General features: G+C 37.6%; 1 protein-coding gene across 1 annotated transcript in view; it reads right to left on the bottom strand.

Annotated features, from left to right (window-relative positions):
• Positions 1-1,301: 1,301 nt before the first annotated feature.
• The window catches only part of CPLANE1 (ciliogenesis and planar polarity effector complex subunit 1), a 61,639-nt gene continuing 44,823 nt past the window's right edge, over positions 1,302-18,117 (bottom strand). The window contains exons 36-50 of the mRNA XM_065740136.1: positions 17,275-17,329; positions 16,059-16,160; positions 15,539-15,619; positions 14,849-14,961; positions 13,653-13,851; positions 13,156-13,397; positions 11,537-11,627; positions 10,394-10,555; positions 8,094-8,353; positions 6,927-6,988; positions 5,272-5,436; positions 4,040-4,152; positions 3,612-3,695; positions 1,918-2,087; positions 1,302-1,506 (exon numbers count right to left, since the gene is read on the bottom strand). Coding sequence (XP_065596208.1) covers positions 1,366-1,506; positions 1,918-2,087; positions 3,612-3,695; positions 4,040-4,152; positions 5,272-5,436; positions 6,927-6,988; positions 8,094-8,353; positions 10,394-10,555; positions 11,537-11,627; positions 13,156-13,397; positions 13,653-13,851; positions 14,849-14,961; positions 15,539-15,619; positions 16,059-16,160; positions 17,275-17,329 — 2,040 coding nt within the window. The 3' untranslated portion in view covers positions 1,302-1,365. The remainder of the gene's footprint in view (positions 1,507-1,917; positions 2,088-3,611; positions 3,696-4,039; positions 4,153-5,271; positions 5,437-6,926; positions 6,989-8,093; positions 8,354-10,393; positions 10,556-11,536; positions 11,628-13,155; positions 13,398-13,652; positions 13,852-14,848; positions 14,962-15,538; positions 15,620-16,058; positions 16,161-17,274; positions 17,330-18,117) is intronic.

Below are 18,117 nucleotides of genomic sequence, written 5' to 3'. Positions count from 1 at the left end.
ATTTTCACTTCTAAAATAAAAAACTGCTGCTGGTGTGAAAGAGCCACCACAGCTGCATCTGTGTGGACCACTATAAATATGAGGGCTGCTCCCGTTTTATTCTTCTGGCCCATGACATCAGAGGAGGATGTTATTGGTATGGCAGTAGATGATGAACCTTCCCACCAATATCCCGTTACATGTTGTTGCTGTGTGACAGACGGCAGCAGAGGAGCAGTGACAAAATGGCATCTGCCGTGGAAGTGTGGATTATGCAAAGCTGTACTGTCACTGAATTCCTCCAAGTGCAAAAAGTGGCACTGACATCCGTTGGCACTCGCTGAGCATTTATGGAAACCCAAGAGTGGATGTGAGGTGGTAGGTTGTGTGTTTCAGCAGTGGCAACAGTGGGTCACCTCCATTGGTGCAGACTTTTATCAGCATGGCATGCAGGTATTTGTTCACAGCTGGTGAAAATGCACAGCTGTGGTGCTGGAGTGACAAGCAGTGTTTTGTAGCTGAGAATTTGCTCTATCAGACAGTGCCATGGTGCTCTCCATAGCTCTGTAGCTTCCATGGACATATAGTAGGAGATATTACTTTTGAAGTGACCTATGTAGTTTATGACCACAGAACAAACAAGAAATTTTTCTACAGCTATCTGCTGGCAGGCAGAAGAGTGCTAGCAAGACAGCACTGTACAGTATTGATGAAGAGCATTTTTTTTCTTGTTCTAAGTATTTGCTGCTCGTAGTATCTTATACAGATGTCTGCAGTTACTTGACTGTTGCCTGACTATACATACCTCTATCATTCAAAGTGTTTTTGCATATCTACGAAGTACTGGGCAGATGAGTTGGGTTTAAAATATTAGGGCAGTGTATGTATATGTACAGTCATGGGTGCACAGTAAAAAAAGTGCTCTGTGTGTAAATCACTTTACAGCAGAAATGAATAAACTCCTTTTTATTAAATCAGCTTATCACAATTGCTAAGTTACAAAGTTAACATTGTCAAAAATGATGTTAAATTTTAAAGACAAAGGTAAAACAGTTGTGCAGTGCTCTTAAAATGGAACAACTTTTTAGGTGTTGGAGAGGGGCAAAGTAGCTGACTCAGAAATTCTTGATTAAGATTGCTGGTCTGCATTCACCAACATCATTTATTTCTTAATGACTTAAGGCATAAGGAAAGCAACCTTCCAGGTTGAGGAATTAAATATAATCTATGAAAGACTTAATTAGTGAGAGCTTTTGGGCTGCTTAAGATAACCACTAAAAGCCTCAATGCATTTTAAGCAGAACAGTGAATATTTTTATTAAAAAAAAAAAAGAACCTTAACACCAGTGACTGCTTTGAGAGTGCTCAATCACTGGGAAATTTTATTCATGTGTCTTCCACATCAGCTACCATAGCCTCGATTGCATTCCAGTCCAATCTGCTGAGGATACTTCCTGTGCTTTCAGAAATACCATCAGCATCTTTATCAGCAACGGGAGAGAAACTAAAGGTATGAGGTGCAGAGTCCTATTGGAGAAGAAGAAGGTTTACTGAAACATTGTGCATCATTTGTGAATATGACCTCTGTGCAGTCATTGGAAATTTTCCTCATCTTTTCAAACATGACCTAATCAAGCTGTGTATTTGATCATTCTGCAACAAACACAAATCATGTTCTTGTTTACATACTCAGTATCTAGTGCTTGGACAGAAGACCTGTCGATATAGTTGCCCTAAGGAACTTTCACTTGCAAGGCCCATGAGAATTACTTCAATTCTGAATATATGATTTAGCTCCGTTGACTAACCATCAGTCCCTTCTGCCTCTATCCTACCACAAGTTAAATGGAGAAGCACATTTCAAATACAGCAGAAGTAAACAGAGGACTGCTGTTGAACAGCAGGCATCACACCATTCCTAACATGTAGACCTCTTACCTGAAACAAGGTGTCATGAGTATCTTCAAGTATTCTTTGGATATTGTCAGGCACTGTCCAAGGACTTTCTACATCCCGATCTGTCTCATGATCAAAACCTTCTGCCTGAACTCCTGCAGCAACAGCTGGAGGCTTTTGTTGGGATACTCTGCTCACTCTGTACTCAGCAGCTGAGGAGAAAAGAAGCCAACCACTATAGTAACATTTCATGCAGTTTTCTTCTGCATGTCTTGAAGTTTCCCCAAGAACAGGAGCTCCAAGTTCTAAGAAATAAAACTGTATGTAAACACACACAAAACTAGCACGTCCTCTTGAACAGATGTGTGGTTGTGGCTGGAAAACACTGCTGCTCCCTTCAAACCTAACCCTCTGGACTGTCTTCCTAAAGGAAAACATGAAGTTGAATAGGACCTATAGTGCAGTCCTTCAGAAGGAATAACTCCCCTGGTAAGGACAGGCTCAGAGAGCTGGAGCTGTTCAGCCAGGAGAAAAGGCCTTGGTGAGATCTGGTATCAGCTTTTCAGAACCTAAAGGGGAACTTTAAGAAAGAGGGGACTGATTTCTTAACAGAGTCTGTTGTGAGAGGACAAGGGGAAATGGTTTCAATCTAAAAGAGGGGAGATTTAGACCAGATATAAGAAAAAAAAGTTTTTTTGTGATAAGGGAAATGAAGCACTGGAACTGGCTGCCCAGGTGGCAGACAGACCGTCTCTGTAGACATTCAAGATCAGACTGGAGGGGGCTCTGAGCAACATGATCTGGCTACAGATGTTCCTGTTCATTGCATGGGAATTAGACCAGGCTACCTTTACAAGAACTTTCTAATCCACGTGATTTTATAATTATTTGATAGGGGTCTAAAACTACATAAATTCTGTTTTTAAAATATATGTGCATCTTAGAAGACTAAGAATTTCAGTGAAACTCTTAGCAGTGATAAGATATACTGGAGTAACACAGTTAAAGCGACATGAGAACAGAGACACACCAACCTCTAGTTTTTAGATAAGTTTAAAAAGAGAATGTGTGAAAAGAGGAAAATGATTTTCCAAGTGAATATAAGAGCACGAACCATTCAGAAAAAAAAATGCCTATCTGCTTACTTCTATCCCTGTCCTGAATTTACAACTGAAATAATGTCAGTACATTTGGCGAGCCATGGCAGTGCTGTATTATGCTACTACTGTAACTATAGTGTAAGCCAAAATGGAATCAGACCAATTCTTTCACTAACATCATGACAAAATAATACCTTAAACAGATACTCTGAAAAGAGATCAGAAAGACAATTCCTACTTTAAAGATCTAAGAAAATAATCAGCATAGAAAGGTAAGGAACTGGCATGCTGCTTGTCTGCTGTACTCCTTACTCGCCGTGGGTTTTAGTTGGAAAAAGAGGGCTGAGTGTCATGACTTTGTAATTTCTGTTTCAGGGAATCACTGAAATCCACATTTGCTTCAGGAATCTTGAAACTGCCACCTAAAACTTTCCAGTACGTTAACAGTGGTAATTAAAATATTCCGCATGTCCCTTATAAAAAAGATTTTTATGTGGCAGAAAAAAAAACGTTTATTCTTCTTAACCAATGCTGTATCTGAAGCCTATCTTGCATAAATTCCATCCAGGAATATACACTTGTTCTTCCACCTCATTATGTAGCTGCACAATGCTATATCACTTTCTTGTAACTTACAGCATCTGGGATTAACAAAGTAGTTTCCAGGATGTCTCATTCTTCCTCTGACAGTACTCTTCTGTGAAAGCACAGAACTGTTTCCTGAAAATATAAAAAAAAATCATTTTCAGTGTTAGATGCAGAAGCTCAAATCTTCTCCAAATTTTCATCTATGAGCTTCTTTCCTAAATTACATAGTATTCTGTATTCTCGCTGTAGCAAAATTAAGCTATTTTGAATTTAGAAAGAGATGACAAAGGAAGGCAACCCTCATAACTTGGTACATCAATGATAGCACAATTGCAAAATCACCAGGACATTAAACCACTAACACTATGAGAGTCTGACTTTCTACACAGGTATGAAAATTCCTCCATCTCAATATCAAGTAGTAACTTTAACAAGGTATGTTACATATGCTTTCATGAATGAAGGTCTGTTCTTACCCTTGGACTGTGTTGAACCAAGAGCTGGAGTGAGGTGATATCCTTTTTGGCCAAAGCAGGGTCTGGCAGCACTTCTGCTCCTTTCTGACAGACCACGACTGCTTGGATGCCCTCTACAGCAACAAACAAACAAGATCTCTCTCAAAAAAAACTCAGAACAACCCAAATCCAAATATTCAACACAAATCACTATTTCACACCAACTACATTTCCCATGCCTTGCAGACAAGGCAGAAAGACCTCAGAAAGTGCCGACAGCCCAGCTAGCTGAAGATCAACATCACACAACACCTGCTGGGCCAATAAAAACCACACTCCAAAGTTCTGAGAATCGCAGTGAAGACACATAAAACTGACTTCACAGAGAATGTGCTTAAGTCCAATTATTCAGAAGTTACTACCACTCCCAACTGGCTTTCAGCATTCTGATTTTGGGAGGCCTGGTGCCATTAAACTGCCCTTAGACACAAGTAGGCTGTGTACAGCACTGACTGCATTCAGTCAAACCATCTATCCTGGAACTTTAACTACCAAAATAAATACAGAAATATTTAAATCTGTAAGCTACAAGATTTTCTGAAGTGTACCCAGATCCTCCTATCATTCTGGAAAATGAGGTTGTAGAGGACAAAAATGGATACTACAGTATACACCTGGATTACGTATATGTGATATTAAAGCCATTAAGGAGAATATATTTACCAATCTGTAAAACTAAAATATCACCATGTCCTCAGAAGGCGATAAGCACTAAATTGCAAAAGAAAAAGTAGAACCATAGAGAACTAAAAAAACCTGATTTCCTAAGTTAGAAAAGACGAGAGGAAACCTAGCCTTTTCTAAGCACTGATTTACTTATTCTGTATGTGATCACATAGTGCTTATATTTGCTTACTGCTTCTTGTTGTATGCTACAGAAACCATTAATTATGTTATTGGCTCTTTTCCAGATACCCAATTGCCATCAAGTGGAATGGGTTAGGACAGCAATTATTGCTTTGACTCTAGAGCTGGCTCAGTCTGTGCTCCAAAAGGCATTTTTAAGGCTTCTTCCAAGATCTGGTCTGGCAGTTAAAAGAAAACTGCTCCTCTGATCCAATCAAAGCAAGTATCTCTTATTCTGTAAGATTACAAAGCTTCTCTCAAGCTAATCCTACATCAACATTACAGGCTGCAGAAAAACGTGTGCAGTAGAGAGGCCAGTAAGACTAGTTAACAGGTAAAGTTGTTACCCTTTAGAAGGTACAGTGTGCCGTTTTCTGCATTCTTGAGGCAATCTTGTCCTGGACAATGGTCTGTGCTCAGTTGTAGGTAACATCACTGTTTCAGATAACAATTCATTCAACAGAGAAAATGCTTGTGATGCTCTCATACTGTGGAATTCAGATAACATGACTCTATGGAGAAAAGGAACCATGATACTACATATTAACTCATATAATTACTCACTTAATTACAACAGGCTTGAAAGGCTCTCTGGCATCCAAAAGAAGAAAATATTTTTACAGTTTCAGAAGGTACAAACTAATCTTTTTAATAAAATTAGCAAAAAGCTTTCATCAAAAAGGTTCGATAGAAAGAATGAATGAATTTTACTGACTGAAAATTGTATATACATTTTATATACAATTGTATATGTATTTGGAATGTGAAAAAAAGGGCAATGGATGAAGAGTTCAAACTTGTCCAAAAAGGAAAAGCAAAAACGAAATGTTTATGCTTTTTGTTGACATGCCACTTATATCTGAAATTTTCACAGATCAGTTAGTTAAAACTACCTCTTCCTTAAGAATGGAATATTCACAGAAACATAGAATTGTAGGGTCTGGAACAGACCTCCAGAGATGATGCAGTCCAACCCCCTGCCACAGCAGCTCCCTAGCCCAGGTTGCACAGGTAGGCGTCCAGGCGGGTCTGGAACGTCTCCAGAGAAGGAGACTCCACCACCTCTCTGTGCAGCTGTGCCACTGCTCCGTCACTGCACTGGGAAGAAGTTCCCATGCACATTTGTGCAGAACTTCCTGTGCTTCAGTTTGTGCCCTTTTCCCCTCACCCTATCACCACACAGTGCTGAGAAGAGTCCAGCCTCGTCCCTTTGCCTCCTGCTCCTCAGATATTTACAGACGTGGATCAGATCCCCTCTGAGCCTTCTTTTCTCAAGGCTGAACAGACCCAGGTCTCTCAGCCTTTTCTCATACAAGGAGGTGTACCACACCCTTCATCATCTTCGTGGCCCTCCACTGGACTCCTTCCAGGAGTTCCCTGTTTTTTTCATACTGGCAAGGCCAGAACTGGACACAGTACTCCAGGTGAGGCCTCACAGGGCATGCTCTTTTTAATGCATCCTGGGATCCCATTGGCCCTTTTGGCCACCAGGACACACTGCTGGCTCATGGTCAACCTGTCATCCACCAGGACACCCAGGTCCCTCTCCTCAGAGCTCCTCTCCAGCAGCTCATCCCCCAGCCTGTACCGGTGCATAGAGTTGCTCCTCCCTAGGTGCAAGACTCTACACTTGCTCTTGTTAAACCTCATCAGGTTCCTCTCTGCCCACCTCTACAGCCTGTCCATATCTTGTTGAATGGCAGAACAGCCTTCCAGTGTGTCAGCCACTCCTCCCAGCTTTGTATTACCAGCAATCTTGCTTAGAGTGGACTATCCCCTTATCAAGGTCATTGATCAAGGTGCTGAACAGGGTCGGAGCCAGCACTGACCCCTGGGGAACACAGGTCTCCAACCGGACTTCGCCCCACCTATCACCACGCTCTGAGCTCTGCCAGTCAGCCAGTTCTCAACCCACCTCACCATCCACTCATCTATTCCACACTTCCTCAGCTTCATTATTTTGATAATAAGAATATCACAAGTTACCTATAAAGCAACTTACTTGTCTTTTTCTTCTTTCTTCTTCTTGAGTAATTCAATATTCTTTGAAGTGAGCCTACAGTGCTGTGGAAGAAAGTACAACAAGCAAACAATCATTCACATTTTCTGTATTGTGGCCTCATTCCACTCTATCCCTCAAAATTTAGATGTACCTGACATGGAAGTTACTGTTTAGAACACTCTCCAGAAGGAAAAACAGTATACAGAACTATGTCCTAACCAGGAGATTTGTCTCTCTAAGCTTCCAAGCTCTGAAAACACATTAGAAGGCTCCAGTTCTGCCTTCCACAGCTCATGTGCTTCAAGTATTAATCCTAAGGAGCTGTAAGTTCCAAATGTCCTCACAATCAGCTTCCAAAAAGATTAGTCACTTACTTGACAATACATTAAAAAAAAACAAACAGGGCAAGGTTTCATTTCAACCTATTTGGTAGAGTACAATTTATATATATATATGTGTGTATATATATATAATATTTAAGAAAAGCTGTGACAAATCCCACCTAACGAATTCAAGAAAAAAACATGTAGGTATGTTTGTTATAGATTGATTACATATAAATGTGAGAGAAACAAAAGTAAGCCAGTATACATTTAACACTCACCTCTTATCTCTACATGCAAACAAAAGACCAGCCTGAGCCAACACTGATGGGTGAATAAAAATCATGTACTAACAAAACATTTTTGCCTTTCACATGTTTTTTCCTTTAGAGTTAAATTTAATAGAGTTTCACCATGGAACAGTTTACAACAAACCCTCCATTAATTTTATACCAGTAAAGAAATATCAGGAATTATTTGCTATTGCTTGGTCTTATCTCCTATGTAACTGGAGAGTCCACTGACTCAGTGTGTTTTCAGGTCCTGAAATTATCCAGGTAACAAATGCACATTTCACAACTTTATACAGACATAGAAATAATTTCTGAGATACTCTTAACCTACTTTTTCTCCAGTTATTGCCACCCATCATTACTGAAGATCTCAGAGATGTGTCAGGCTCACTGACACAACTACAGCCAGTTTCAATAAATGAAATTATATCTAAATAAGAACAATATTAAATAGGAAAAAATCACAGACAGCTTTTATTTAATTAATTAATCTGAACTATCAACACTTGTACAACACATAAATTATTCTTCAAGATAAACATTTTTGTTACCTTATTCTTTCTGAAATTGAATGGATTACGTTCTTTCTGTCTCTGTTCATCCAGTTTCTTCATATATTCTCTCATTCTTTCCTTTTGTTTTTTTTTCATCCATGCTTGTATCTCTTTCTTCTCCTTTTCTGTTTTTTGAGAATTTCTGAAAGCAGAATCATGAATCTTGAGAGAAGATGCAAGTGGTAAATGATCTAGAAAATCCTTTAATTTGCCAATAATTATAGCCATATGAGACTTGATAAAAACATTGCAATTCACTCAAAATTCTTAGTGAGCTGAAGATTCCCATCTAGAATATTTTCTTCTGTAAAAATTCATTTCATAGAAGCCCTTGTACACAAGTAGTTTCCAAGATATTTCTTAAAACTTTTCTTCTGTTAATTACACTCATAAAATAGGAAAATTGGTACAGTAAAAACTGGAAGTCATATTGCAAATATCTTTGATTCTTATATCATAAACAATATTCCAAAAAAGAAAACAAGAAGCAAACAAAAAACCCAAATCAAACTCCATGTCAAACAAACTGAAAAAACAGATGAGAGACTCTGTCAGCCTAACTCTATCTTCGCTACTGCAGTTACATGCTCTCTCATTCAAAACCAGTATTTTGCAAACAGGAGAAATAACAAACGTGCATAGACATTAGCAGCAACTACATTAAAGCTCAGATGTAACAAGAAAGCAACCATGAATATTTCTATAGATTTTGCACCAAAACAATTAGCAAGCACTACTGAAGTAAGAAAAGATGCCAAAAATTAATTAACAAAAGAGCTTTCATCCATTTTCATAATAAATGCCCAGTTTTTCACTTGACAGTTCCATTACTGGTTGTAAAAAATGATGTCAAAATACATACCTCTCACTTAGTTTGTCGTTTAAATGAAAGCCTGAAAATGAAACAGTCTTTGTTAATAAAAACCTTGCACTTGTAAGACAGGCTAGTAACATGTATATTAAACAGCCTGTGGGATAAAAACCAAAAATGTTATCAAACAGAATACACCAATATTAAAAGTAAATGAATTCTGTACCTAGGCCTGGGTGAGGGCATGTCATTCTACTATCTGACTTATACAAAGTTTTCACAGAACGTTAACAGCTACCTGACAGCATTGCTAGGGAGACAGATATTGTCAGATTACCACCCTGCCACAATGAAGCTAATTATTTCCAACTACATGGGAGAGATCTGTTTTGATTAACTGTCCAGCTATTTAAGGAAAATTAACGATTCCCACTATAAAAAGCCAGGTTATGAACTGCTGCAGTTCAGGAAATGTGGCTAAAGAGCAGCATGAACGTCTTGGAGGCAGGATGAGTGCTGCTCTTCCTAGGCTAATTAGTATTCACTCAAAAAATTATAGTTGCAACTCAGTATGACCTAGAGTTTTCTTATCTTACAAGTTTTTACTTTAAGAGGAAAGAATAAACATATTATTGTTTATAAAATTTATGTGCATGTCATTTGGGATTTGCTTCTAATATGTGCAGGTACAGGATCCATGTTTTAACACCTCTGAAGAAAGATTTCTGCAAGTATGACAATCAAATGCATGTACACCTGTACAAAATATTTATAATTCTTATAAGCTTGAAAACATGCAATATAAGCAACACAGTGATAATTTTTTTTAAACATTGAGAACATCTCCACTGCTACCCTAGTCTTCAAAATCGCAAAAAACAACTTACTGTCAGTTTGCAAAATGAAATGGGACCTCGTAAAATAATGTTTTGGGATATAGTAGTTACCATGTAGTGATTAAAAAACTTATTTTGCTGACGCTGGCTGGACTTAATTGAAATCTTATATCTTGAAAACACAGGAAGATGCCAGAGATTATAAATGCAGCTTCAAGAGGAGGAAAAAAAGAGCACTGTATGGGATGGCACCACTCAGTACTTAAGAAATAAATCTTAAGCAAATGATTACAAATCAGCACAGGGGACGGTTTCAGTTATTTGTTTTCTCTCAATAACAGGGTGAATTTGAGTGCAAGTTTAATACACTGCCAAACTGTCTTCAAAGCTCAGTCATACTGTCCTGTCATGTAATATGTAACTCATTTCAATGCACATCCATGAAGAAATTCTAAATAAGTCAATCTAGAAAGACTAGAAAGTAAGCTGACTGGAAGAACAATCATTCATAAGAATAAAGAGCCATAAACAGCTGTTGATGAGCTCAATGGCATTACAAAACAGCTATAAGCAAATATTACATCAAGAAAGAAAAGGACTGCTTAGTTTTAAGTGGAGAAAAAAGGAACAGCAAACATTAAAAATCATACCCGAAGATGATTTTATGCCACTGGAAAAGTCAGAAGCAGAGGCTGTCAATGCAGAGGAGTTCACTTCCGAAGTACTGTAACTGGGTACGGGACATTCAAGTTCTAAGCTCTCCTTCTCATCATCTGTAATATCTTCTAAAATTATGTCCTTCAAATAATTTTCTGATCCAATGGAAAAAAATAGTTATTATTACAGACTAATGAAAAAAAAATACAAGAACTATCTTATATAGTAGTGATATACTTAGTTTATGTGTCCAACCTACAACAACTTAGATTTATAATATCAATAGTTTGGTACACTAAAGAGAGATCAGTGGTGCCTACCTATGGAAGTGCTCTACCAGAACTGATGTATGTCCCAGTCATGTACAAGTCAGCAAGACTAAAACTATTGTGTGAGACTAATGGAAATCTCAAATAATTTATGTATGGCTGTGGGAAGACCTCATTGCAGCCTTCCAATATTTAAAAGATTTTATAAGAGGAGGAAAATCAACATTTTACACAGTAGACAGTGACTGGAAAAGGAGGAACGGTTTTAAACTAAAGGAGGGAAGAATTCAATTAGATGTGAGGGTGAAGTTTTTCACTAAGAGAGTAATTAGGTGCTAGAACTGGTTACCCAGAGAGGTTGTGGATGCCCCATCCCTGGAGGTGCGTAAGGCTAGGTTGGGTGGGACCGTGGGAACTTGATCTGGAACTTGATCTAGCAGTTGGCAACTGTGCCTATGGCAGGGGGGTTGGAAACTGATGACTCTTGAAGTCCCTTCCAACCCAAGCCATTCTGTGATTCTCCAGTTACATAAAAAATAAATTATTCAGGGTATTTGCACAAGCAGACAGTTAAGCTGATGTAAGCTTCTAATGAAATCAGAAGATATTACACCTACATAGCCACTAGAGGCAAACGAAAATGGTATTAGTTCAGTATACACAAGGGAAACTGAACTTATTCCATACCCTTTTTTTAATCAGCAAACAAAGCCATCATGAGCACCAATTTTGATTTTAATAAAATAGAAATATATGCCTACCATCTAAAGTCCCATGCTCAAGCCCTGCATTCTGGTTTTGGAAAAGATCAATGTACACAAATGTTTTCAAATGATTTAGTTTACTGTCTGTTAACTGAATACTTACCATCATCAATGACTCTAGAATCTCCAGAGAATGAAGGACAAGTATGTGGGCTTGAACTGGCTATTTCCAAATCTTCTATTATTGTCACAAGCTATAAATGAAACCCAAAAACTAAGTAAGAATACAATCTCCAAAGTATTTTCATGATTTACATAGTGATATTCACAAAGTTTGCTTTAAATATTTTTTCTTCCTCTGAATCTTAGGAACATTTTAATGGCGCACCCATATTCAAAACAAAGATGATAATTCAGAATCATAGTATCTCAAGTAGAATTATTTCTTCTGAAGAGCTTTATCTTCTGGAACGTTACTTTGATAATACATATGAACTGTATTATTCTTGTGAAAAGCTTTAACCCCATTAATCACACTGTCTCTTATTTGATACACATCTGAATTTTCATAGCATATCTTATTTAAAAGCCTAAAAATAGAAATTTTTCCACATTCTTCCTAAGTCAGAAGTTTGAAAAGTAGAAAGTGAAAACTGATTTGTTGAGACATTTTAAAGTGCATTGTTTTTACAAAGAACAGGCTACAACACTCACGTACAATACATAATAAATTGTTAAAAAAATTTGGCTAAGTACTCAGAAAAAGTTTAAAAACAAAAACACAGTGAAATGCTCCAACAGAGAAGATAAGCAAAGATTTCTTTCAATGCAATCTTTCAAAAATCAGCTCAGATAATCACTTAAAGGAAGGATATAAGTGATTTATTAATCCACTTTAACGTGATTATGTGTGTGTTTGACACACTGAGGTCCTTAAACTTCTGTGAATATTTGCAAGTGCAGGCAATGGACACTATTAGTTTGAATGGTTATAGAAAAAGCAGATGCTGTGGAGTTAACAGGAAGCTGAGTTTGTTGCCAGCCTGTGCAAATAAAAACATGTGGAACAGACCGGTAAAATCATAACCTACTGGCTTGTGCATAGAATAGCCACCCCCTACTCTGTTCTAATATTATTAAAAAGTCAAAGTAATGTGAGATGAAATAATTGCCAATATTTCCCATTTTGCACAAAGTCAGCCCCACATGAAGATTTCAGCAAATTAAACTAGACACAGTACTGAGAGGTCTGATATTATATGAGATCTTACCATGTAAGATATGAATGCACTATTGAGAGGTCTGTTATTATATGAGATCTTACTGCATTATGAGATCTGAATGAATTATGTCCAAAATGTATTTAAAATTTTACTTATATATTTACTTTCATAACCATGTTAAAAGTGCAAATATTTTATGGAACAGTGGAAATGGTTTCCAAAATTAGCCACTTAATATTCTGGAGAGGCAAAACTTTGCTGAACCTTTGCTTCTGCCAGCACACAGCATTCTGCTATTCCACAGTTACAAGGAAATTAAATATATTCCTCCGGTTCACTATGAGCATCACTTCTTCAGACAGTATTTGGCCCACTGTAGGCAACCATATCAGCCAACAGATACAGCACCAAATGTGAAATAACTGCGTTTTAATCTCCCTCAATACATACCTGCCAGGTTTGAAAATGTATTATTCCAAGATATAAGCTTTTCTCTTTAGTTGAAGGAAGTAAACGTAATAAACCATTTCAGAAACAATAGTAAGCAGTCTGAACTCACGTGTCTGGTATTTCTGAAATCCTCCTCCATAGTTTTTGTTATATTCTGCAGTGTGTGTAGTACCGTATCTATTTCCTGATGCTGTAAGGGAACATATTCTCTGCCAATTACTTTAGGCAGCAGCTTTGTAGAAGGGAAAGTTCTTTCATCAAGTTCTATGTTCCAAGTTACACTTTCTCTAGCAGAATCTGTCTCCTTCTGTTCCTCTTGCATTTGGCTTGATACGTCTTTGAGATGATTGTCTTGAAATAAAAGAGTGGATCAACATCCATGAATAAACTGTAAATATTTAAGTACTGCAAATAATTAGACAAAGCTATGACACATTTTAGCAGGCAAGTATCAATATATACATGTCAATGGTATAAACGTGGTGATGCATAAAGCAAAACGTCAGGAATTGAGTGGGAAAAAGGCTGAGGGTATTCTACGAGGGGCTAAGAGTATTATAGTAAAAATGGACAGCTTTTTTCCTGGTTTAAAAATAAAATGTTCACCCTTCTTTGGAAGCAGCTCAGATGAATCTGCATTAGTAACAGAAGGTGCCATGTGATGAACATCTCCAGTAGATGGAATTTCAAACTTCTCATTTTGCTCTGTAGTAACTATCTCATCTGCTGACTCAGGTATCATCGGTAAATCTTTAAGCATGTCACTGTCTTCAATGTCAATCACACTGATATATTCATGTTCATTCTAAAGAAAAACAAGGCGATTAAGAATTATACAGCATGCGCTTTGAGGAGTTTAATCATTTCCCATGTTTACTCTTTAAGAGTTGAAAAAGATTTCTCATTTCAGAGACAGAACAACTGCTGTCTCCTGTATTCTAAAACTCACTTATTGAATCACAGAATCATAGGGGTTGGAAGGGACCTCAAGAGATCTTCCATTCCCCCCCCCTCCCCCTGCCAAAGCAGCTCCCTAGCCCAGGTCACACAGGTAGGCGTCCAGGCAGGTCTTGAATATCTCCAGAGAAGGAGACCCCACCACCCCCCTGTGCAGCTGTGCCACTGCTCCATCACCCTCACCGTAAAGAAGTTCTTGTGCACATTCGTGCAGAACCTCCTGTGCTGCAGTTTCTGTCCGTTCCCCCTTGTCCTGTCTCCACACACTGCTGAAAAGAGTCTGGCCTTGCCACTGTGTCCCCCACACCTCAGATATTTATAAACCTGGACCAGGTCCCCTCTCAGTCTTCTTTTCTCAAGGCTAAAGAGACCCAGTTCACTTAGCCTTTCTTCATAGGGGAGATCCTCCAGGCCCTTCACCATCTTTGTGGCCCTGCACTGGACTCTTTCCAAGAGATCCCTGTCTTTTTTATACTGGGGAGCCCAGAACTGGACACAGTACTCCAGATGAGGCCTCACCAAGGCAGAGTAGAGGGAGAGGATCACCTCCCTTGACCTGCTGGCCACGCTCTTTTTAATGCATCCCAAGAATGCCATTGGCCCTCCTGGCCACGAGAGCACACTGCTGTCTCATGGTCAACCTGTCGTCCACCAGGACACCTAGGTCCCACTCTACTGAGCTCCTCTCCAGCAGCTCATCCTCCAGCCTGCACTGGTGCATGCAATTATTCCTCCCTAAGTGCAAGACTCTACACTTGCTTTTGTTAAAAACAAAGAATACAGATTCATGAGATAAGACAAATGGTATTCCTGTTATTAAACCATAGGTACATTGCACCACTAACCAAAACAGGAGCACGAGACAAAGATGGTGACAGAAGTTTCTCCTCCACATCACTGGGGAATCTCAGATTTAAATACATATCGGTTGATGATAATTTAGGGACATTAGATGATTCTATGAGAAAAGAACAGTGATTAATATTATATTAACAGTAAAAGCCATGAAAATCTGGACAAACCACTTGGTCTCCATTATCTGATCGATAAATGCTTTGATTTGCTGTTCTTTTCAAAAATTCTTAGGTAATAAATCTTATGTAGTACAATTTATCAAGGATTTATAAGGATTTATGAATAAGAATTATATTTCTAAGGAATAAAACATAAAACAAAATACATCAAAATCAAATCAAAATTACTTTCAATTCTACATTCTGCAAATACCAAAAAATTTTGACATATCAGAAAGAAAACTGTCAACACTGAGCAGAAATAAAACCACTTGAAAGCCCATAAACATTTCTCCTTACACACAAATACAAACGCATGGGTACACTGCGCAAGCTAAGATAGAACAAAATGCTTCATAAAGAGTTTTTATTATTATTTGACATTTGTTTGAAAGAAATAGAATAAACCAGAATCTTATCAATATGTATAAAGTTACGTCATACAAAAATATATTTTTAAATGGTAGTATTTTTATAAATTTCCAAAACAATAAATGAAATAAAGAAAGCTTGAAGCCATACCTGACGTAACTGACTCATTTTTTCCAAGATCAGAAATCTCAAGTTCAGTACTGATTCCAATATCCTTACACAATTTGAGCACTGCATAGGAAAAGAAGACAAAATACATTAATCTAAGGAAAGACACTTCTGGCATGATTTCAATGTACAATTCTGACTTACCCGCCCACAATCAAAGGAAAAACGGAGGGAAAAGGTAAGAAAGCAATTTCAATAAAATGTGAAACACTGTCTAAAATGTGCTTTTATAAAAACAGTGTAAGCTAAAATAAGCCCTCAAAAAAAATCACAACAGAAGTGACCTACAGAAAGAATACAAAGTCACCTAGTAATTACTGCAGTAGTACTTTCAGTTAAGATTATTTTAGCTAATATTTGTAAATTACATTCCAAAATCTTCTAGTTTAATACTTTTTTTTGTAACAAAAAGTTAAAGCTACAAAAACATGAAATATTGCAGTTAAATAGAAACAATACCAACAAATAGTTGTTTGCTGTAGCTTGCATAAGTAACATTTACCTGAGTGAGTATTTGTGCCTGCATCTTGAGTTTCTGCTATTTTTTTCCTTGTAGAAGCCAGGTAATGTAGATCTGAAGTAGTCACTGCTTCTGCTGCAGTGTCTATATTGTGAGAATATCTGTCTGTAAGTAGTGCACAGTATTCATTTTAGATTAAAACTAAGGGCTCCAGCAGAATTTCCCCTGCATTCTGACACATTATTTTAATTATACTTTGTAAATGACAGTAAGAAAAGTTTCCAATACCTGTCTTTTGCAAAGATGCATCTATAATGAATTTTACGTGTTACATTGAAATAAAATCAAGACAAGGTTTGAATGAGTAATCTTCAAACAACGTATAATAATATGCTGAACTATAATTTAAATGCAGAGGGAAATACTTTTAACACGGATGCATTTATTTCCTTACTGATATTTGTACAGATCTTTGCAAGACAGAATTTGTCTAAGACAAATTTCAAAGAATGAATTACACTATTTTTGTCTGGTAGGACTAAATAGTATGCTCAATTAATAAACTAGAAAAAAGCAGATCTTTCTACAGTCATGGTCTTCTTTTTGCAAGCTAGAAATACTGTAAACATTCAGCTTCTTTCAAACATAGGAGTCTTAGATTTCATATAATTAGAAGATGCTGTCAAATAAAACTGGAAATGTATCTGAAAGCAAATAAATCTGATTTAGAATTAGAAGGGCTTGTTTAAAGCTTTCTTCTGATTAATTAAAGCATGAATAAGAAATCACTATGAGCCATAGTTACTGAAATTCATACAATACACCCTTTACTCCTTCCTGAACTTCACTGTTTATAGGTATAAATCAAACACCACCACCTGTTTTCACGAAAACATATAGAATTTTCAGGAGAATTATTCTGAATTAACAAGTAATCACAGAGTACAGCAATACGATTAGGGATAACGTTCATAAACTAAAAGCAGGTAGATACAGATTCTCCCACACTGATCCCATAAAACTGACTATTTCAAAAGAGTACTGAACGAACATTTGTTGAGAATCTTGAAAGGATTTTTTAATTTTCTGGGAAAAGACCATGTTATATACAATGGGGCTTGTATTTCTAAAGACTAGACAGGCTGACTTATCAATATTTTTGATATTGTCTTAATATGGAATTTTGCTTTGAAATCTAACAAACTTCTGTTTCTTGATTTATTTAAGCATACAGAGTATGAAATATACTTGTACTTGCCCACAGAAGTGAAAAAATCATCTTGCGGATAAGAGGTACATTTTGCTTCTTGATCCTAATAAAAAATAAAATAAGTTCTATTCACAATGAAAGGTTTTAATGATGTTGTTAATAATCTTGCTATCAGATAAGCTACGTGGCGATAGGACAAGGGGAAATGGTCACAAACTGATGCACAGGAAGTTCTGCACAAATGTGCGTGGGAACTCCTTCCCAGTGCAGTGACGGAGCAGTGGCACAGCTGCACAGAGAGGTGGTGGAGTCTCCTTCTCTGGAGACGTTCCAGACCCGCCTGGACGCCTACCTGTGCAACCTGGGCTAGGGAGCTGCTTTGGCAGGGGGCTGGACTCAACGGTCTCCAGAGGTCTCCTCCAACCCCTATAATTCTGTGATCTCTGCTTTATCATGAGTAAAATTTTCTATCCCTGGTGAGATTCTCCAGTAGCTGTGCTAGACAAGGAAGTCTCAAAGAAGGATCATGGACCAGAAATAGAGCCTGCTGTACCAGGAAGTAAGTATCCAGCAATCTGATGCTGGCAAGGATAACCCCCAAGGATGTTAACATACTAAAATGGCCTATGTAAACAAGAGAAGTGTATAAATCAAAACCTAGCTTGAGGAAGGGGTTGCCTTCTTAGTGACTTGGACAAAACGGAGGTGAAAGTTCTTCCTCCCTATTCTGAACTTATATTGTCATCAATCAGCCTCATGTGAAAAAAATAATGCTTGGGATACCTGTCCTCATATTACTGACAGGCAAAACATTTTTAAAGTGATAGGTGCTTACGCATGTATTTACTTTAAACGTCATATGCTTTTCTAATTAGGAAACTTCACATACCA

Source organism: Cyrtonyx montezumae, unplaced genomic scaffold (assembly GCF_038088225.1).
Source record: "Cyrtonyx montezumae isolate F1298 unplaced genomic scaffold, pur_monq_1.0 scaffold_25, whole genome shotgun sequence".
Taxonomy (NCBI): domain Eukaryota; kingdom Metazoa; phylum Chordata; class Aves; order Galliformes; family Odontophoridae; genus Cyrtonyx; species Cyrtonyx montezumae.
The sequence above is the reverse complement of the archived record's forward strand: the minus strand, read 5'-3'. Positions and strand labels throughout refer to the sequence as shown.